Source organism: Phasianus colchicus, chromosome Z, assembly GCF_987193195.1.
Source record: "Phasianus colchicus chromosome Z, bPhaCol1.hap1.1, whole genome shotgun sequence".
Classification (NCBI taxonomy): Eukaryota; Metazoa; Chordata; class Aves; order Galliformes; family Phasianidae; genus Phasianus; species Phasianus colchicus.
Genome location: NC_143476.1, coordinates 60,224,844 through 60,247,917, shown reverse-complemented (window position 1 = coordinate 60,247,917; position 23,074 = coordinate 60,224,844). Strand labels below are relative to the sequence as shown.

General features: G+C 35.6%; 1 protein-coding gene across 5 annotated transcripts in view; it reads right to left on the bottom strand.

Moving 5' to 3' along the window:
- Positions 1 to 1,774: 1,774 nt before the first annotated feature.
- ZDHHC21 (zDHHC palmitoyltransferase 21) overlaps positions 1,775 to 23,074 on the bottom strand; it is a 45,891-nt gene continuing 24,591 nt past the window's right edge. For 4 of the 5 annotated variants that reach the window (XM_031609951.2, XM_090131354.1, XM_090131356.1 and 1 more), the window contains 2 exons: positions 9,599 to 9,642; positions 1,775 to 9,115 (listed from right to left, as the gene is read on the bottom strand). In XM_031609951.2, coding sequence (XP_031465811.1) covers positions 8,983 to 9,115; positions 9,599 to 9,642 — 177 coding nt within the window. In that variant the 3' untranslated portion in view covers positions 1,775 to 8,982. Of the gene's footprint in view, positions 9,116 to 9,598; positions 9,643 to 17,914; positions 22,997 to 23,074 lie in introns of those variants that run through there. The other variant, XM_090131357.1, reaches the window with a different exon arrangement.

The following is a 23,074-nucleotide window of genomic DNA, read 5'->3' as shown; positions in this document are numbered from 1 at the left end:
ACATATAAAGAATGTGCTGTGACTGATACAAATTCTGGTCTGTTTTTTTTCAAATTAGCTTAGCTGTATTTTCTTCAGACTAACACATCCTCCATCCTTCCTCAAGCCTGTTTACTCAGCTGGATGTCCACAGGGTCCAATTTTCCCTCCAATTGCCCTTGCACGCTAATATAATTGCAGCTCATATGGTTAATTGGTCAGCCTACAGCAGCGTTTCTATGCATTTGTTCATCTGCACTACCTGGCAGCCTCTTAAAATGAATTTATGGACTGAAAGTACTATTGAATACTTCATTTCATTCAGTTTATAAAAGGACAAAACACATCAAGAAATACTTCCAGAAGCTTTAGGCATTAAAAATATTGTAGTGTACACATTAAAATAATTTTTATGGGCAAGTGGGAATAGATCTCTGTTTCCACACACCAAAAAGTAGGCATACAGACACAAAATTCAGTTGTACCTAATTTGCAAATACTAAAATAAATACATTTCATAGTAGAGATCAACTGGATTGGAAATTACTATGTGGGGAAAAGCGGCCCAATAAAATTGCAGACAAGAGCAAATGAAATTGCTGGCAGTTGGCAAGAATGGCCCTTTCTGGAATACACATAGAACAAAGAATTTTACAGGTTGGTTTTATGCTGTTGTGGAAGGACCAGTATGAAAGTAATTTTTATTACTGTTATTACCAGAATCCAGTTCATGTGTTGAAATAGAAGATGCAAGTCCTGTGCCACAAACCATCATCACATAGTTTGAACTCCCATATTCATGAAGTGTTACAATTCAGCTATTTTAATCATTTCCTTGCAGATATAACCACTGGCTTTTTGCTTCTGCTCACTTTTCTTGCAGTGGATCTTCCCAGGTCTCTAAATTACTTCTGGTATGTCTGAGACTACTGCTCACACCAAAATCACCAGCTCCTGTTTTATTACTTTCTGATGCATTTTTCTGTGTTCCTTAATATTTTGTTTTACACATCTAAATCTATGAATGAAACCAAAATGTACGAGATTTCTCTGCATTGACATCTCTGGCACGAGTTTGCACTTACATGATCTGAAATGTTGACAACTCAGATTCCTTTAACTAGCTCAGATAGAAAAAGGATTCCAGGAATGATTATGAAAGGTTTAATACACTGTACAAAAATATATAAGCCAAAGGTTCTTTTTTTAAAAAAATCTCTATTTTTGCAATCTGATAAGTGGTAATTCATAAACTTTTAGGTAATACCTACAGCATAAGTTTCCATCCAAGGAGGGTTCACGCAAACATGCCAGAAAACGCCTTGATGTTGTGTGCTTGCACTTGTCACCACTGCTTACAGACTTGTTTGTTTTTACATTACATACAAGAAGTCAGAAGACAAAAAATGAGGGAGCTTTGATGCATCAGTATAGATGCACAGACATATTTTAATTACTGAAGTAGGAAATTTAACCAGTGCTGTAACTAATGCTGTCATAGACACTTCTACTGAAAACCAGACCAGGACTTCGATGTTTCTGCCAACACCCAGCTGCTCGCTTGAAAAGACACAAAAAAGATAATAAGAACTTTACTATTTATCAGCCTTCAGTTTCCCAAAGCCATCCATGTGGATTATAGATTAATCTTGTAAAACAAGAAGTATTGAGTAATGACAGTTATTTAAAAAGAATTGGGAAAACCTAAAAGCAGATTCAGAGAATATAAACAAAGTAGTTAAACAACTAAATCAATGTTAAAGAAATTCAGAGGAGAAAAGGAAACTTAGATATACTTTTTTAATTTAAAATGAAGACTTCTAAAAAATACAGTCGATAAGAAATCTCAGTAGGAATGAAAAAATAATCCAAAACTTAATAATAAAACAAAACCAGAAACATTACATGAATAAACTAAAGAAAGTGAAATAGGACAATGCATTCTTTCTCAGCTGGACATATTCTTCGACTTTTAGATTTGATTTGATAATGTCAGATTTGATTACATAATAGCAGATAATTGTTCTCTGTTTTGGAAGAAAGAGAGGAATTCAGCAATTCCCCTCATACATCACTCATTCTGTATCATACAGCACCACTGTATTGGACCTCATAATTTCAGTGTAAACATTATTCAGAATTGTTTGAAAACATTCAAGATTAAACAAAAGCAAATTAGTCAAACATACAACCATATGTGAGTTACATAACTCATTGTAAGAATTTATAGAAATCAGTATGATTTCGCTATCTGGCACCCAGATCAAAGATGTTAAGGAGACAGTGATAACTCTCAATCTGTAAATTATACTATGACTTTCAGTATGTCAGTCTTTAGAATGTGCACAGAAATTCACCCATTCACACAGAAATTACAATTATATTACAATTTTAGTATATTCTATCTCAAATAACATGTATTCCTATGTAAACTGGAATTATTCTTACAGTTACACAGGCTATTCTTATGTGGCCCTTGTTGCAACAGCTGACTTTAATCATATTCCACTACAGCTGGGAGAAGTGGACATCAAATGTCATTGAGCAAATTCGGCAGGATGGAAGTCCTAGGCTGAACACAGCTCACAGATGCAAGTTCATGAATGAATCTTGATGGTCAAATGCCCTATCCCTAAGAAAGTAGCATAAAAATCTTTTGAAGAACAACACATTTGGAAGTATTCAGGAGGCATGACCTTGAGTGAACACTGTATTTGTAAGTGCTGATTCATTCCAAAAGAAAACTCAAGCAGCCCTTCTATGACTCAATCCATTTTGAAGTCCTGATATTTTTACTAATTTAGATATAGATTCATTAGTGTACAAGAATTAATTACTTTTATCTTTAGTAATGCAGGAGGCAACTCTCAGTATATTTTATGCAGTCTTTGCTATTAAAGCTATTAACCTTAAAAAATCACAAAAGTAAAAGTTAGTAGAAAAATGACATGCCTGATATATTGTGTAGCAGTAACAAAGGTGTTTCTTTTCTGATAAAAACAGCATACCAAGTAGGGACGTGTCAATTTATATTTCCATGCCTGCCCAAGTTACTCTACCAGAGCATCTATTCTGTTCAATATGAGTGTGGCTTTAAGTAGAACTAGTCTATGCTGATATGCGCTGCAGGAAGCTATGAAAAGAACTATCAAACCTGAAAATGAGGGCAGATGAACGTACAGAAGTCATTCAAAGAAGAAATTTTCACGTAGTACTAAATTCACTACAATGCAATGGGTAAATGAGACAACCAGGCCTAAAAAGGTCTGGTGTCTAATAGAAATCGTAAGGAGAATTTCTCCCAAGGATAATTTCTTCCTACATCATGCAAATGCTTCTAAAAGGTCCAAACAAAATGAGAAATCATTATCATCCTGATTTTATTGGAAAAACTACCTGCATCTTTAGCCACATTGTGGTTATTTTTAAATTTAACTTTCTGGTTTTCGAACATAACAATTCAATGCTGTTAGGTCTAAGTTAGGATTTAGTTTTAAACAGGAAAACTAACTTATCCAAACTAAAGCAAGACTCCTGCTTAAGACAAAGTGAAAATTAAGCCTCTGGAGATATGGGATGTCATTTTTAGAAGGTTCTTCACAAATTCACACCAGGTAGCATACCACAGAATCTGAGAGACATTGATGGATAATCTCAAAATGTGGTAAAATGAGCCTCCACCTCTGAGAGTCGCAGCATACTAAGCTGAAGCCTAACTAGGACTTGAAAATCTGTGCCAAGTGCCCACAGCTGATTTGAAATATTTACAAGCTAGCAAATGCAACAGAAGTACTTATTTGGTATACCTAGTAGCAACATATATAGAGGGCAGGAAAAAACAAAGTTTTCTCTGAGGGGGAATTATGTGACCGAAGAGGAATAAACATGAAAAGTTTATATGCGGGGCTTGTGATATACGCATCCGTACTAACCTTTCTAGCATTCTTTCTATGTATTAGCATTGCTGGACAAGTACCACGTTCAGTTGCATATCTTCATTATGTTCAAATCTTTGTCTCTGAACTTTAACAAGAGATTTGAGTTTTCACTGCTGAAGAAAATCTAGTAGTATCTTGAAATGAAAAAAACGGAGTAGCACCTTTGTATTCAGACAGTTAACTTTCAACCAGTTGCACGACTATGGCTGAAAATGTATTTTTTACACATGGTGCTAAAAAAATCAATTTATTATTCTTGCATACATATAAAAACTTAGAGCTAATATTGAATGAGAACTAATATTGAAGGTGGTACTAATGAATAACCATACTGTTTTACACAACTCAGTCTTCAGAGGCACATACCATGGAAGTACATTTAGTTTTTATTCTAGTACTACTACTAGAAGTACTATCAAGTACTGTTGATTGGAATATCTATAGATTAAGCAACATTCTTTGTCCAAAAAAATCAGGACTGTAGCAAACAAAACACTTTTAAGGAATGTAATGATATGTCTAGTTGGAAAATTGAGAAGAGTCAGTTAACAGTACTAAGCTTTGTCTTTATGATAATATTGTTCCAATAAGGCTACATCACCTTCTTATTTTTAGCAGCATCAAAATTAAGTCCATAGTGAAGACAAAGATTGGAGATGGCAAAGTTAAACAATACGTCTAAGTGTCAGCAACTTCAAATACAAGAGACATTGGCAGTCTGCTACAGGTGATGTCCTGCTGGTAGGAAGGCTGGCAAAATATAGTTTATAATGTGCTACAAAAAGGTGTTTTATGTTAATTACAATATCAGGTTACCAGAAACCCAACTTATTATCATTTGTTTCATCTGAATGCAAAGATGAAAAAGACTCTCTTTCATAGTACTACTGCAATCTTGTCTTTGTCCCCTGCATTCCTTATATTGGCGTAGAGTGGCCTGGTGGAATAAAACATAATGTTTTCATTGTTTTTAAAAAGCATAACTTGTTGAATAAAACTAGACAACTGTAAAATGAACATTAGAAGACTTGTATAATGATGGCATGGGTACTCAAACCGCAAATACTTGCTCTTTTCAACTTCACTCAACTCAGTAAGCTTTGCTAAAAAATCAAAGCATTTGGTTCTATCTTCTCTTCCACTGTTTTATGAATAATTTGATTAAGTGCTTTAGAATGCAATTTTTAATTTATTATTTATTGTTTGAAAGAAAAGTCAACCGATTCTGAAAATTTTCTAGAGAAGTTGCATATGCTACACAACATTTGATGTGGGCCCAAGACTGTGTCTATTTAAGATGCAGTCTTGTCTTGCGATGTTCACCTTTCCACTGGCACAGACACACACCCCAATCATGCAATTATTGCTCCAGATAACCACTGTGCAGAAATGAAGAATTAACAGCTGCACACCATCCTTGCTTCAGGCCAAGAGTCAACCGCCATTGCTTAATATGGCCAAAAGAGGGCACTTCGAGAATAAGAGAGGAAAGGCTCTACTTCACACTTGAGCATTAGCTAGGCTGACTACAGTCTGAAAATAACTACTCAATCTCAGAGACCAAATGCATGTTTCAAGCCTAAAAATTAATCATCATTAACTGTAAACCATGAGAAAAAGTGCAAGGATGTTTATATGCATGCCCTGATATCCACTCAGAGCATGTCTATCCCCAGTCTGTGCCTTGTCAGGACAGATTTTTTTCTGTTTCATATTTCCTCTTTTTTGAAAATACTGGAACAGAGTTGAACTTTTATCCCCATAAAACAGGTAACATTCACTGGTCTCATCATTTCATTGTATATATCATGTGAAAAAAATTTAACTGACGTTCACAGAGTTGAGAGGATTCTGTATTTATAAAATTGGTTCTCTATGTACAGTTAACTGAGTTATATCAGAAAACAGAAGGAATAAAATATATGCCCCATCACAAATGTATCACAAATACTTATATTCTTGATCCTCTGTCTTAACAAGCATCAAAGTTTAATGACCTGCTATGAAAATTGATTAGCATGAAAAACTTTTAAAAACAGGGTTTTTCTCATCTAAAAATTGGCACATAAACCAAAACTGACTGCTATTATTCCCCTAAGTGTTTTACAGAGACTAGAGTAATTGAAGTCCTTCCAAAGAAAAGTGAATACTTTATAATTACTTTACTTATTTTTTTAATTTTTAATTTTTTAATATATTTTATTTTTATTTTACTTACCATTACTTTATAATAAATACACATATTCTTTTTAATTTCAAGTGCTAGTCTAGCCTTTTCATCCACTTTCCTCAAGCTCACCTTTGTTTATGGGCTGCTGCCAATTACGATCTTAAATTCTGAAGTCACATCTATAAATGCAGCAACAGAGAACTGTTGAATATTTGGCTCAAAATTTAAAAGAAGAAAGTATTGTATTTATTTTTAAAGAGAGAAGTCAGTTAAAAGCTCAGAAAAAGGTTAAAATTCCAGGTATTTTAAGATGATTCTTTTAGCAATTTCAATGATCTAAACTGTTAATTCAGTAAAGGAACATCCACCATAGGTAGTGACTGTATTAACATTTTAAAGAGCAGATCTAAAAATTCATTATGAATAGCACTCAAGACAAATTTAGCCCTTCACTTTCAACAAACTGTTTGCAAATTCAGATTACATGCTGTATACTCTGAATTTGTGCCTTTAAAAATTACCATCACTTGGCTGTCATTTAATCATAAAATCACAGGATCATAGAATGGCCTGGGTTGAAAAAGACCGCATGATCATCTAGTCTCAACCCCCTGCTATGTGCAGGGTCACCAACCACCAGACCAGGCTGCCCAGAGCCACATCCAGCCTGGCCTTGAATGGGATGGGGCATCCACAACCTCCTTGGGCATCCTGCTGCAGTGTGTCACCACCCTCTGTGTGAAAACCTGCCTCCTAATACCTAACCTAAACCTCCCCTGTCTCAGTTTAAGACCATTCCCCCTTGTCCTATCACTATCCACCCTTGTAAACAGCCATTCCCCGTCCTGTTTATATGCTCCCTTCAAGTACTGGAAGGCCACAATGAAGGCTCTCCCCAGACCCTTCTCTTCTCCAAGCTAAACAAGCCCAGTTCCCTCAACTTTTCCTCATAGGAGAGGTGCTCCAGCCCTCTGATCATCTTAGTGGCCCTCCTCTGGACCCACTCCAAGAGCTCTGCATCTTTCTTGCGCCGGGGGCCCCAGGCCTGGACACAGTACTCCAGATGGGGCCTCACAAGAACAGAGTATAAAGAGACAATCACCTCCCTCTCCCTACTGGCCACCCCTTGTTTAATGCAGCCCAGAACACAGTTGGCCTTATGGGCTGCAAGCACACACTGCTGGCTTGTGTCCAGCTTCTCACCCACCAGTCCTTCTCCACAGGGCTGCTCTCAAGGATATCTTCCTGCAGTTTGTATAAATGCCTGGGATTGCCCCAACCCAAGTGCAGCACCTTGCACTTGGCCTTGTTGTCCCTCATTAGGTTTTCACAGGCCCACTTCTCCAGCCTGTCCAGGTCCTTCTGAATGGCTTTCCTTCCTTCCAATGTATAAACCACACTGCTCAGCTTGGTGTCATCTGCAAACTTGCTGAGGGTGCACTCGATGCCATTGTCTGTGTCACTGATGAAGATGCTGAAGAGCACCAGTCCCAAGACCGACCCCTGAGGGACACCGCTTGTGGCCAGCCTCCATCCTGACACAGAACCATTAATCACAACCCTAACGTGATTCATTTGTGATTAATTTAAGGTGGATCCTGGTCCTGTTAGTCTAGACAACAAACACTACAGGCATTGCAGCTGTGAATCTCCCATGAAAATTCACGGAACTTTCAAAAATCACCAGTACCTCATGCTAGCATTTGTACAGATATACAAGGCTATCATAAATTACGTATCTTCTTCCAGATACAGAAAAGTCAAGCCAGTTTTGGGCATCATTGTCATTTCACCACAATGTAAATGATGCTTTCTTTGACTAATTACTTCCGTAAATAAAGGGCCCCAAACAAGCTATCATAATCAGTATAGTACGTTATTTCTCTTAGTAGCAAATATCTGTATCTCTATATAAATATTTTTAAATATTTTCACAAATACTTCCCATTTATAAACACCTAAATCAATTCCAACTACATGTGACTAAGGAAGAGAAAATGTAAAATGTTTGTTACTCTAATGACAATACACTATTTCTTATAGTACGTTATGCTAACAAATTAAATACGCATTTTTAAAAAGTAATCATTCTTGTATATGTACCATACAATTTGTTGTTGTTGTTGTTGAATTATTGCAAAGTCCTTGGAGTATTAGGGAAAACATGCTTTGCATCTGCATATTTTACCCTGTGGCTTTTCATAGTTTTTGCTGACATAAATACGTTAATATTTTCCACTGAGACTATATCTATTCAGAAGGATGACTGTAAAATGTAAGATCTCTCTATATAAACATATACATGTATTTATATAACTTCTCAGACAAAAGTTTAGGAAAACATCTGCTTGTTTTAAATGCTACCTTTTATAGTGCAGTGCTGCATGGTTAAATTCATGCATCACAAATAAATGGCAGTATAGGAGAATTTAAAACACATGCAGCAGAAAGAAAGACCTCAATATTATCTAAAAGACCTACAGATAAAAACAGTAAAAGAGAAAAATTAAGACACTTAGTGGGAAAGCTAACAATCGATGTAAACTTCAGTGTTTCCTACCAGAGGAAAAAAAAGAAAAGAAAGAGTCATTATTATCAAACAAATAGCATAAGACTGCATTCCAGTCATTTGTTTTTACTATTAACTTCAAAGACAAATGAAATCCATTTGGAAAGCTAATTTGAAAGTGAATATATCTAAATGTAAACATACAAAATGTATTAATTTCAGACCAGAATCAAGACCACAATTAGAATAAAGCTTGGGACACACTGTGATGACTACAATTGGTGGGTAGTTTTTAATTGAGTTGAAGACTGTCATAGTCCTATCATCATAAAACCTGTAATGCACTTCCAGCATGGAGGACCCATCTGTGCCCACCATCCATCTGTTTAGACGTGATTGGCAAAGTGGTAGGGAACTCGCAGTGGTTGCCTCTGTCTGAAAGGAATAAACCACAGGATCTTCCAGCGAGTGCCAAAAACTTCTGAGAAGGTCTGCTGCCATGGCTTTCGAGGCCTCGATCTACAGAAGACAGCATTATTAGTAAAAGACAGCACTCCCATGGTGCACTTCAGTCAGCTAAAACAAAACACATTGACTAGGGATCTATTACTGGCGGTTTTTCACTATTGCATGCAGCTGAAACTCAGCTTCAGAAAACAGAAACTATCTGTGTCATCAATCAGCTAAAGGTAATTTTTTGAAGCAAAGGAGAACTTCAGAATCAATGAAATGTATGTCAAGCAAGTGGTTTTTCATCCTTATTTTTGTAAGAAAATACAATTTCATTCATCTACTAGTATGGAAGGAAAAAGAATAATGTGTGTCTGCTTTGTATAAAACTAATTATTATAGAATTAAGAGCTACTGAAATAGATAGGAATCACTGGGTACAGTAACATACAAAATAATTTAAACAGTGCCTTCAGTTCCTCGCCCCTCTCACACAATTAAACAAGCAGCTACTCCTTCAGCAAATAAATGTGGAAAGTTTACAGCACTTACATATCTTCACAACAGTTTGACATTTTTTCTATGCTTGTTGTGTCCTGTTGAAGAAAAGAAAACAGACTGAAAAACTATTTCTTTATATTTCTATACATTAACATGCCATTGTGAAAGGAAATAAATAAAGCAGGGAACAATTCTAAGCATATGATGCTTTGACTTTGGTCCAGTAGGTCACATATTGCTCATATTCCGCATTAGTTGTAAACAGCTGTGAGATTATATGCACAACAAATTTATTCAGTTTGTCAAGCGATTTTTACAAATGATGAACACCATGGATCATTATACTGTGTAGTTTTACCATGATAGCACACACCACAGAATATTAACAAAAACCACAGCATTATTAAAGTTCAAATAAATTTAGATATTACAATTAATTCACAAGACATTTAGAAGTAGTGTGCACAAAGTAAACACTTGCCATATTTTTCATAAGCACTCATTTTAGACTTGGAGTAGACTGCCGAGATAACCACAGGAACTAAATACATTTATACCTTAATAAAATTGAACCATTAACACAAGTAGTATTTTGAAAAGCAGGAACTCGTAAGAAATGTTGCACTACTGATCTTAACGAGTATCATAATGCAAACAGCTGCTAAGAATATACCAGTCATTTCAGTTTGTATGAAACTGATATGTGTTAAAAGTAAATACAATTATTTTAAAACTCATAAAAAAATAAACAATATCCAGAATGAAGATGCCCCTTCTGCTAAGAGTAAACAAAATCATACTTTCCCAATCATAATTAACTAAATAAGTCACTAGGTTTTGTAACCAATAGATCAATTTAAGCTTAGATCATCTCCAAATAAAACTTCTAATGCTACAAACAATAGTGCCTTTCTCTCACTTCCACACTATATATTTATTGAAAAGCTTGCTTTGTAAATAAGTATCACTTCAACTCCAGCAGGATTAGTGTTTCCAAGCACTGCCGCAGCTCATTATGTCCCAAAATCATAAATCAGATCCAAAATACAATAATTAAAATATTTTTCATGGTTCCATCTTCTTGTCATGGCAGCTTGATCTTTCCCTTCAATCTTCATTCTTTAGGCATGTATTTAATGCACCTGTCAGATTACACCAGCATCTGAATGAAACTGAGAGCTTGCCTTTATTATCCCAGCCATCCAGAGATGCAAAGGATGTGGCTTAATTAGGCTGTGACTTCATTAAGTCATCTGGAAACACTACCTAGCAATAAAACTGTGCTCCTTGGCTGTTCTTGCCATCCGCTGCATTCAGTTCAGTACAGGCACTGCTGGGATTCAGCTACCATCTATCATGAACATTTGAAGGGCACTGGTAAAATGTTATTGGGATGTAACAAAGGAACTTGCATCTCTACTTCACTTAACATAGGTGTCTTCAATTCCCCTAGTCAAACTTCCATCTTCTAAATCTTCTTCCTGACCATAATTAGTTTTGGAAGAGGATCCCTTTACTGCTAAACTGCACAAATTTAAATTCTGCCCTCTGGCCTACCTGTTGAACTCTACATTCACTACTGCAAAGGAGAGAAGTTGCCTATTCTTACTCCAGCTCACCAGGAAGAAAATGTTCCTCCCTGTTTCTGTAGAAAAAGCATGCCCACAGCAGATTATATAAATCCATTCTGGACCCATCATTAGGTGGATCTGAACAACTGCTCAAGAGTAAGAGAGGACCAGAATGGAAACAGCGAATTGTATATTATGGTTTTTATTCCAATTCCAATAAACGTTATGGGCCTGCCTAGCATATTAGCCTGCCTTCCTTCCCCTCATCTTCCACACGTAGCAGCAAGAAAGCATTAGAAGACATTTGCCATTTTCCCCATTACAGCAGGACTGGGCTGCACAGCCAAAGAATACTCTGTTTCCTTGGCCTAGATTTTTGTCTTGTTCTTTTCTGAGCAATGAAAACCACACACAGCTGAATAAATAAGCACAGATATTACTTCCACGATACATCAGTGAGGTTATAATAGTGGTTTCATGACATGCCCCTTCCATAACTGCAAAAGTATCACTGGGAATTATCCTCTTGTCACCTCAAGCTGTCTATCTGATGGTACAAAATACTACTGGCATGTTTGAAAGCAGTGACTGCCATCTAATGTTTTAGAACAATGCTATGCTGGTCCAGACTATAACTGATTTCCAGCTATCAAGGATTTGTATTACCATTACGCAAAAGGAATCTTAAAACAGCTTTGGGTGCAGATATGGGTAACAAACTAATACATTAAGCACAGGCTCTTACTGTTTCTCCACATGGTCTGTTCATTAATGTGTTTGTAGTGCTATCTAAAACATCGTATTGAGATTTTTAGAGTAATTCCCTGTTTGGAGATGGAGTGGGGGGAAAGTTGTATTTCTCTTTAGTTGTCATCATGACACTGAGACCTGAAGGATGCTCCTCAGTGTGCGCTTGTGTCAAAAAAACAAACCTCTGCCACGTGCAAAAAGCACTACAATACAACCTGCCGAAAGTGTCCACAAGAAAAGACTGTCAAACTTCCAAATCTTTCAAACATACTAAGTATTTTATTTGGATAGGAAGTCAAAGAAAATACTCCTTTCCTTCCTTCTGCTTGCAGTAAAGTTCTAGAATATACTTTATCATCCTTTTGCTTTACAGTAAAAGAACTGGACTAAGCAGCCAATCTTTTGTTTCTGGGATACCTTTTCAGAATTTATTAAAAAAAAAGTCTTTATAGACACATTTTAAAAGCTGTGAGCTAGTGCTTGAGGGAACAGGAGGAAACATCTCTCTTTGAAGTTTAGCTACTTAACAACTGCTGGAGACTAACTTACCCAAATTCCCCCCCTGCTTCCCTCTCCCAACACCACTGCCAAACAGCTGGGCTCATTTGAAATGTATTTTAATTTGACAGTGAACCAATTTACCTTTTCACATGAAAGTGAAACTTCACAGCACCCCAGGAAACTCAGCAGCCCCTCTGGAGATGGAAGAGGAAGGAAAAGGAGATATATTCTTCTTTCAGAAAAGAAAAGAAGGACCAGGAGGACTAGAATAACCACTCTTCTTCTGAATGTATCCTGTTCATTAACGTATCTCATGAATGGCTTTCAACCAGAATATCACCTCACTTACTTATGCATTTAATGCATACAAAGGCTTTATTACAACATCGGCATTACTGCATTCAGCCTAAGAGGCTTTGTCTGTCTGCATATACTATCAGCTTGGATTACTATGAATAGAACCTTCTAAGAATTTTTTGGTTTTTTTTTTTTTTCAGACTCAAAGCCAACGCTGATGTTTAAATGTTCTAGGGAGATGGTACTCATACAGAAGTTTAATGTCACGTGCTACGAACCACCTTGTTCTACCTATTGAGACTTAGTAACCTCTATCTTCAAGAAAAATACTGATTTTACTGTAAGTCAAAATTGACTAATGAGGAAACGATCAGTTTTACACAATGGGTCATGTGGACCCCAAAGTGATTGGAAACACCTGGCTATTCAGATACACACCCACCAATAAGTGTCCAAAAGGAGAAAAAAAAAAACATAACCTAGTGAGAAAGGCAAAAGAAATTCAAGGAAATAAACACAGAAATCTTTAACAGTGTATAACTTTAAAAAGAGACAAAGGGAAAAGTGCTCAGATTCTGACAAGGAGATATAACATTGGTTGTTTTTTTTATTGTGTTTTTTTGTTTCTGGGTTAGTGGGTTGTTTGTTTTGGTTTGGGTTGGGTTTTTTTGCGTTAAGGACTTACTACAAGTTGAGCAGCTTGCCTGCTCTAAGTAAGCTACTGCAACAGCTAATACTGTTAGGAATGATAGGAGTACTGAGAGAATTCTGTGGACTTAAGATTAATTTGCAAATGAATGCACCTGTGCTACCTACAAAGAAAATCCATCACATCTATATTTTTAATAAGTATAACCAACTGCCTCAAAAAAGAGGTTTCAAGGAAGATCCCATTCACTGTTTTATAAATTGTGCCATAGAATGAGATTCATCATGAACTAATTTATGATGGAGCACGCACATGGAAGAAATATTTTCCTCTAAGTGGTTCATGTTTTCCAAAGGAGAAGCTGCAATTCATAACTCACAGAACTAACTCCAAATCACAAGCCACAACCTTTGGTTCAGTTCTACTTCTGTACTTGCTTAAAGTGATGTGTAATCAATGCAGCTTTACTTAATACTCGTATTAGAAGAAGACAAGCAGTAAGTCCCACTTTCTTAATTGATTATTTTCAAATATTTAGAACATAAAAATCACCTTGGAAGCATGATAACATAGAAAGAGGAAAAACAAAACTTTGCAAGTCTTTCTGGACTTGGAACCATTGCTTTCTCGTGGAAGTTCCACTCTATCTGAACAATCCATCAACTTTTCATTCCTTCTAACTATCTTTTCTTGTTTGTATGGAAATGGCAGATGAACAGTTGAGGAATACTAAACGCTGAGCATTTCACAAAAAGAACTCTGAGCATCTCATAAATTTCCCATGTTGGCATTAATTACATTTTGATTTTATTTACGGCTACCTTTTAGCACTGTTTTCTTAATCTCGAATTCTTACATAAGAAAATACAATTAGTTTTATTAATATCAGCTTGGTTCAGTTTGAAAATTACTAGTTGTGTTCTAGCTTCTATTCTTTAAAACCCTTGACTCAGAGAACTGCCTGCAAAATGAAAAAAAAAAGAAGCTATGGTATATGTGTAAGGAATATTCCTACACACTTCTAGTATCCGAAGCACTGTGTTTATAAGACTTCTTATGCATTTCTCAGTTATTACTAAATAATTCAGTGAAAGAAAACATGACAACAAATTAGGAGCGCATTTGCAAAGAAGATGGAACAAACAATTTCCTCAGTCTATTTCAAATCCATGGTGTGTTAGGTGCAGGTGCCTGCTTGACTGCAAAACACATGACAAAACATGCTTATTATATTTCTTGATACATGACAATAAAAGAAAAAAATATTAAGGAAAAAAATGCTTTGCAAGGCTAGCCACTGGCTGTCCTCACACAGAAGTCATTTTAATTGTCTTATGTCTGAATTTGACAACCATGTATTTGGCCCTGAGAACAGGCATACATTGTTATTATAGTTACTTATTTTAAGCTGTTCCAAGGTACTTCTCTTATTATTTAGAAAAATTACTGAGTTATATCAGGACTTCTTCTCCGAGCAGTGAAGAGGATATTATTGGTGTGGTATTTTTCTTGTTTCCTTGCAAAATATAAAATATCTTTGAATAAATTTTCAAAGTAATGCATTTCCTTAAAACTAATGTAAATAATGGTTCTCAATAAAAGTATTCTCAATTTAGCTAAAAACATGCAATGATTTAAAACAGATGAGATCTTCTGCCACTTTGGATGTTTTACACTTGAATTTATTTTGATACTTTAAATAGCTCATGAGAAAGCTTTTTAAAGGAAATTAAAGTTTTATTTTGATGGAAAGTATGTAGACTTCTACACTGGCAGGATATATTTCTTTAAAAATTAATCTAATTCCTTCTCTGTTTGAGAAAAATAAGTTAAAGATTAAATTTAAACAGTTAACAAAATCTCATTCAAAGACCAAGACCAATTAATTCCTGACCAATTAATTTATTCGACTTTATGTAGTCTTCTAATAGGAGATTTATGTATCAGCAGATTAAAGGTGGAGACAGGAAAAGGAGAATGGGTAAGAAGAATGGAGTAGATACAGGCTGGCAGAGTTCACATGAACTTATTTTCCAGTACAACTCTGACTGGAAATTATGAATTGGGTTTATACATAAATGCATTCTGTTCTTCCTCTACAATTCATATTTCACAGTTTATTATAACCGGGTAAAGTTCCTTGCCCAGGAATCCTGATTTCCCCTTTAAACCCCAATTTCTTCTGTGCTAAACTTAATTATGAGGATTAATAGTTCTTTGATTACTTTTCTGCCATCCTTGGGGAAAAAAAAAAAAAAAAAGCCCTTATTATTTCACTAATCAAAACAGTATTTAATAGATTATCTGATTAAAGATATGATTACAAATATTTTTAACTATGAGATACTTATTTCTCAAAAAAAAAAAAAGCATTTTAGCACAACTACAAAACTTGTGCTTGCATTATATTAAACAGTAATGAATCAACACTGTAAAATACGGAAAGAATTTAACAACCTTTTGATTTTGCTCATAGAATAAATTCACCTACATTGCATTATTTTGTGTTTCATCTCTGGTAAAATTTTGTCTGATGCTGATTCTACATGAAATTGTATTTATTTTTCTCCTGGTTTTTTATTGTTTGTATTTCATTTTACATTATGTTATTACATGAAATGATATTTCTAAACGAATTAAGTGCTTGAAAATATTTCTTTGGAATAAAAACATCAAGAAAATAATTTGTGCAGCAACTTCCACTTATCTCATTTCCTTAAAATGAAAGTTGTTTTCTTTTCTTTAGAAAATAAATGAAACCCTGATTAAAATGTACAGTGTTCCTCAATACATTCTCACTGTTATCAGTCACAGTAAGATGTTCAATTGTTATGAGTTAGTAAGTTTAGGATGTCCATGTTGAGATATATCTGTTCAGCCAGACAACAAAAATACCACTGAAGTAGATTTGCTGCTTGAAGGTAAAAAGGAGAAACACTGCAACAACAATACAAGATAGTACGTAACAAATTTCAACACTTAAACATGCTTCTAAAGAGACAAATTTATGTGGATAGGCATCATACTGTACACCAGACAGACTGCTGAACACCAGCTGTTAAACTGTTTTCCTTTCCATCCTCCTCAAGGCAAATGAAGGGAAATTTCTCTACCACATCCACATAGCATTGAGGCTCCAGGATACTGGTATATCACGGTGCACCACTCAAACCATCAATTAACAGGAAACCCCGGCAGCATTAATTAAATTAATAAAGTCACTGTCCACTTAGGTTATGATAATACATATGCTCCCTTACATGAAGAACATGTGGTATCTATTAAATTTATAGAAGTCCATCCATTACATAGTTTTGTCCCAGGAAATCAAATTACTTACTAAATAATTTTAAAGAAAAGTGCGTACCTGCTATACTGACTTAAAATCACAGAAAATCCTATTTAATGGACAGTAATGGAAAAATAAAGAAAATGTATATAAGTTCATATGGTTTTTTTGAACATATGGAAAAATGAAAACACTAACTGTTTAGAGTTTGAAATAAAAAACAATCAAAGGTAATCCTTTAAAATTAGGGTTCAGATTAGTCTCTGCAAAGGATGCTGTTTAACTGAAACATCTGGTAGTGTTATGTTGAGAGACAGACCTTTTTTAACTTTGGAAATGAGATTAGTAGATCCGTTATTTGTAAGTGTCCGAGTAATTTCTAATTATTTTATCTGGGTCACAGATAATCCGCTTTTACAGGGCTCCCACAATGACATCAGAGGATCACTGCTGAACTGATTATCCTGTTACCTTCCACCATCCATGGGAAGATGGGATTTTCCTTTTGTACAGAGGAAGAGAAAGAGAGAACTGTCTGATTGCTTTAGACAGGTGGCAGCCAACAAAACAAAAAACAGCGCAGATCTTGAGAAGAACCCAACCCTCACATATGCAAAAGGTACCACATGCCTTACAACAGGCCAGAAAATTGAATATTTTTAGTAGTGTCTGGTGCAACTTAAAAACCTCACTGGATACAAAGCAGAAATGTTAAAAAAAGGAGTTGCTTTGCAGCATATCAAGATGATCAGATTTAAATGCCATGCCATTGTATGTATAGTATAGTGTAGAACTACAGTAATATCTTGTGAATCAAACATAACTGATATGTCAGAATCTTACCATATCAGCCAAAATCCTGTGTTTTTAACTGTTCATTTAACTGTTGAAATTATGAAAAAAATAAAAAATACTGATTTCTGTAAGCAGAACAGGAACATGATTCTATGAGCAAAATAGACAAGTGTAAATGCCATGGCTGGTCTTCTACAAATACACACTCAAGTAACCTGACAGTTTCAGCTTTTTAAAGAAGACAAGATTACAGCTCTTTACCTCTTGTAATCATAAATTTGAAGCAATCTGTAGCTGATGAGAAGACTTTTTTATTTCCTCTTGGGGAATTTATGTCTTTTCATATTAATAAATTTGGTTTATATGCACTTTTCTAGGAAAACAAATACCTGTTGTGTATAAAAAATAACAAAAGAGCGAACTTCTTAAGAAAAAATGTGAAGAAAATGTGTCTTCAGAAAGGAAACAAGCTTCTGGACACTATTTAACTACTAATCAAATTTTATTATGTGATATAAGGATAATTACAGAAAAGAAAAAGGTAAATGGAAATAAAATGAAGTAACATCTGCTCTTCAAGATTTGCTCTTAAGTTCAGTGCAAAATATTCTTCCTAAACAAACACTGCGTTTGTCATTGCAGTGCAATGTCATTAACTGACATAAGCAGTAGTTACTCAAGACAGCATATTTTGGATGTTTTTGTAGAAAACTTATTTTTTTTCTAAAATAGAACTGTCTCAAGCAAAACATTAATTTATATATAAATACTATTTTTATGGTTTAAAACAAACTATCAAATAACAAATATATTAAACATCTCTCTGCCTTGATGAAGTAATTTGGAAGCACCTTTATTAGAGCTACCTTGTTATCTTGTTCTTCTTGCAGTGATTGAAAAATGATTGCTCATGGGAGAATCCCAATTAAAAGCCATCTGAACTAAGTGGTACCAATAATAATTATTCACAGCAGGAGAACAATTTTTCTTTTCTTTTTTTTTTTTTTTTTAACTTACTGTACTATTCTAAGCTTGCCTTTGCTGCCCAGAAGTCTACAAATACTGATTCATCTCCTGTTAAGAAAGACAAAACTTAAATTTGCAGGACAAGCATTGACGGGAAGAGAGGGCTGAAAAAGCTATTGTAATGCACAGAAAACAAGCAGGCCTTCAATACTACATGATCTTACTTCTTGAGTGAAACTGATTTCTAGCACCCAGCTCTTCAGAAGCACAAAAATGGTTAGTAGTAAAACTAATTGTTATGCTGAGAATTTAAGAAGAGTATCCTCTAAATTACAATCTGAGATTTTCTCCCTGTTTCAGAAATTTCTAAATTAGACATAATTTAGCTATTTTTATCTCCAAGTTACACAAGAGAAGAAGAAGTGCTAAAATTCAAGAAGGTCAGGAGAGTAAAGGCAAACAGAGCTTTGGGAAAGAACTGCAGGAGAATGACAAGAGCCATGTGCCCTTCCTGCTACAAGAGTGTTACACATATGCTAGTTTCTAGGGAGAAAGCACTAATCTCATATAAAGTGGCCACCTCAGCTGCTCCCCAGTTCATGAGAATAATTCATGTCAAAAGTTCTTCTAAGGACAGTTTTTGCCAACCAGCTGCTCTACTCTCATTGTGGGAAGTCACCTCCCCTGCTCTTTGACTGCCTGAACCTTCAGATGAGATATTAATAGCAGTGTGCTCAAGATACTCCAGCAGTAATACCATAATAAGAAAGGTAGCATACATACTCAAAGAGATCAATGCATATTGGGTAACTTGGTCTGGTAGTCACTTTGCACAAGAGCCATAAGTGTGTAAGTTAGAATGGTTTTATTTTTATCAGAGACAAGACTTTATCCAAGCATCCACTGAACACTCTTGATAGAGGGCAACAGAAGATAACACCCCCTTTTTTCTTAGTTTAGGAACTCTTACATAAAGGATCTACTGCTACAACCAAGGAGACTTGCACAGTGACATAGATCAGACAACTGCAGAGCAACACTGGAATTTAGCAAGTGTCAGCACACAAAGCAGAATACCTCACCTGCATTTCATAATATGTTTTGCTATTTTTAGCTACTGCACTGTTTCAAACATATTTGAGAATCCTGGGTGTGCTCTTTCTACCACAAGATAGACATTTTGGACTTCAAAAAAAAAATATTAAGGAGAGAAAATGCTAATATTTCTCAAATCATATGGCTTATTGAGCAGTAATAGCTCAATTACCATAAAGAGGAATTCTGCTCAGAAAAGTGACGTATAAAAAGGGAACAACATGCAAATGCATTCCATATATTCAACTTTACCTGTCCTGCTGCTGTGGCAAAAAAAGATAAACTAGCAATTTTCCTTCTGTAAGCATGAACAATCAGTACAAGCACCAGAGTGCTCTGAACTAGAGAGTACCTATCTTGCTGCACAACTGAGCTACATTCCAATCATTTATATTTGAGCAGTCATCATACTGTGGAAAACCATCCATGCATACAGGAGCAAGAAGGTGTCATTTCAGGTACTAGCTCTTTACCACTGATGCTAAAGAAGGAAGAAAATTATGGTTTCATATAGCACGTTGCTTCTGTGAGACTGACAGTAAGCTTTAAGTGCTTCTATTACTTTTATTTAGAGACAGGAAATATAAACTATTGGCTTGGTATCTAGAAAGTTATATAATGGTTGCCTGCAAGTTCATTTTAGGGAGAACCAAAAAGTTTTGCTACGCTAAGAGTCAAATTTAGATAAATCTTCATTTTTACCTTTCAAAATCCAATTTTGGCAGAATTTGAAATATAGGTAAACAACGAAGTTAAAACCCAACAAACTTGAACTTACTTAGCTCATCTAGACAGAGACCCATACGCTCTTCCACCCCACTTCCAGGTATCTGTGCTGTTTCAGCAAGTGCACGATCCCAAGAATCAGAGCAATTAAAGTAAGCATGCATGCCTATGCTTGCATTTCTTTTAAAATAGCCTCAAACCTGCACTACTAGTCTCTAATTATCTAAATTGCGATAAATTTTTATCTGTACCTTACAATAAATGTCATCATGAATCATCATTTTAAATAGAGTTCATTTCAGATAAAATTTGCTCTATTCATGCAGGAATGCTTGGTGCTGAACTCCAACACCATAAGCATGTTACTTCTATTTCTAAATGACCGTATTTTATTGTTTCTACCAGACATAAATGCACCTACATTGCACTCAGCACTGTGGGTGGACATATCCATTTTCTTTGTTTCCCTATTCTAAAAATGACAAGTGCCTTTGGGTAGCCCTGAAATTACTCATCTGCTGCCCTCTCATCTGCCTTTTTCACTGGCTACCCAAAACTCCTGGGAAGTGCTCATGGAGAAAGCAAATCCCCACACTACAACACTGTGCAGTTAGATTTTCTGACACAAGTTACAGACTAAGCACAACCTCAGCAACACATTTGGGGTTTTTTTGTTTGAAATTTGACCAGCAGGACTGAAACACTGACACGGTTTAAACAGGGAGGTTGAGTTGCTTCTGTATTTGGGTATACTTGACAGAGGATACTGAGAATATCACTGAATAAACCTTTCCATGCAGCTGGCCCTGCTCTGAGAAAGGGTTTATCCTTCAGAAGATCCTTCTAGCCTATATTCAATGAGTCAATGCAACAGTAGTTATGTGGTGTGAACATACATCCCAATTACAGATTTTTACTTCCCAGTAATCCCACACCTAAAACACTGCGCATAAAAGGCAAGCATAGAAGTTCCACTTCAGGCAGAGTGCAGTAACAGGCCCTACTTCAGACCTGTACCTTCTGCTGCCTGACTCAGACTGCACAGTCTATCTGTATCTGCAATTTTGTAGTGTGTTTGTCAAACATGACAAAAGAAATTATCTAGACACATTGGAGTTTGACAATCCACAAAAAAGGGGGTTGGTCTTGATAATGTTATTTTCAGCTCCTACCTGTCTCAGGGCAATAGCCAGCTTAATAGGTGCAATGGGATGTACAACATAGTGTGTTACAGAACTGGCACAGAGAATGCAGCTTTTCATTATTATTATGTACGCTGGCGGCAGCCCAACTGCATAGGGGTCAAACTGGTGAAAGAACATACTAAGAGCTCATGTGCAACACAGCAATACAGTAGGTATCCTGTGTCAAAATACAAATGTTACACGTTTCAGGTATGTCTGACAATTGGTTTCACTCAGTTTTTCTTTCATGTATATTAACACTATAGATGGATGCTGATAGTCAGTGCCAAAATTTAGTGTAGCTTCTGGCAGCAGCAGGCAGAATTGAACCACACATGTAGGTTTTGTTTTGTTCTCTCCTGCATCATTTCTGTGTTTTGGTGTGGTACTAAAAGCATGGCTTTTTGTTTCTTCTCATATAACCATTTAACAGTCTCAAAAGACATGTACAATTCAGCATATGAACATTAAGGGTTCTTGAGTTTCTGCCTCCGTCCACCAGAGGGAGAAGAAGTAGATGTCTGCACCACTTCAGCTAGATACCTAACAAGGCAAAACTCTGAAGTACACAGACATAAAGATGTGTGCAGGCATTTAAACATAGCCAGACCCTGGAACAGAAATCAGGCACACAGCAAAGGGGCACAAAGGCAAATGGAGTTAGATTTGAGAGTTCAGAATATTGGAAGATTGCTAGACAGCGTATTATTTTCGCAACAGTTACACAAGGATCAAAAGACAGTAACTCAGAGAAAGAAAACACAATGAAAACAATATTATTTTTATCTAAAAGATTTCAAAACTATACGATATTGTTTGACCTTTATTCCACACAAAGGAATTATGCATTACAATTAGAAAATTTTCCATTATGCATCTGGTGGGTTAATACACAAATCCTGGTAATGCCAGAATTAATTCTCAGGTAGATATCAACCAGCTGTAGTCACAAAGATGCAGTTATCTTGTACTTCACTGTGTCTAAAAATGTCTGGCAAACCAGATTATACATTCTTTTAGATATGTAGAGGTCTGACTGAAACACTGTCTTTGTTCAACACTGGAATACTCTAAACATTTCTATGTATTCTTAATGCAATTCTACAGAATTCACTAGCAGTGATTAATTTCTAATATACAGAAGCAACAAGTGCTTGCTTCTCACAAATATTTATTAAATTACTAAATTCATTTAAGTGAGAAACATTTCCATTAGAAGTGGTTTTCTGGGTAACTCTTGGTTCCTTCTATGTACTTAAGTATAGAATACGAATTTGTACTGTAACAATTTAGTCAAAATACACTCTTATTCTACAATTTATTAAATGAAAAGATATGAAAGCTTGTTTATTAAAATACTTAAGAAAAAGTATATGTTCTCAAAATATATGATTTACCAGCAGGCTTCACTGTCATGATGACTGAGACCATGGCATATAAGAGTTTAAAATTAAAAACAAATATCAAAATATAGCAAAGTAAGTAGTTTGTACACTTTATCAATCCATAACTGTGGGAATACAAGCAAAACTGTTCAGGGCAGCAGCTATGGAGCAAGATAAACAGCATGAGAACCAAGGACACCTCTAGAAGAAGAACATCTCACGGCTCTGACTGGATAAGCACCTGTGTGAATGGTTGGAGAGTGTTTTGTAGAATGCTCTGCTGACATGTATAAATAGAGTAGAGCTTAACAATAAAGCA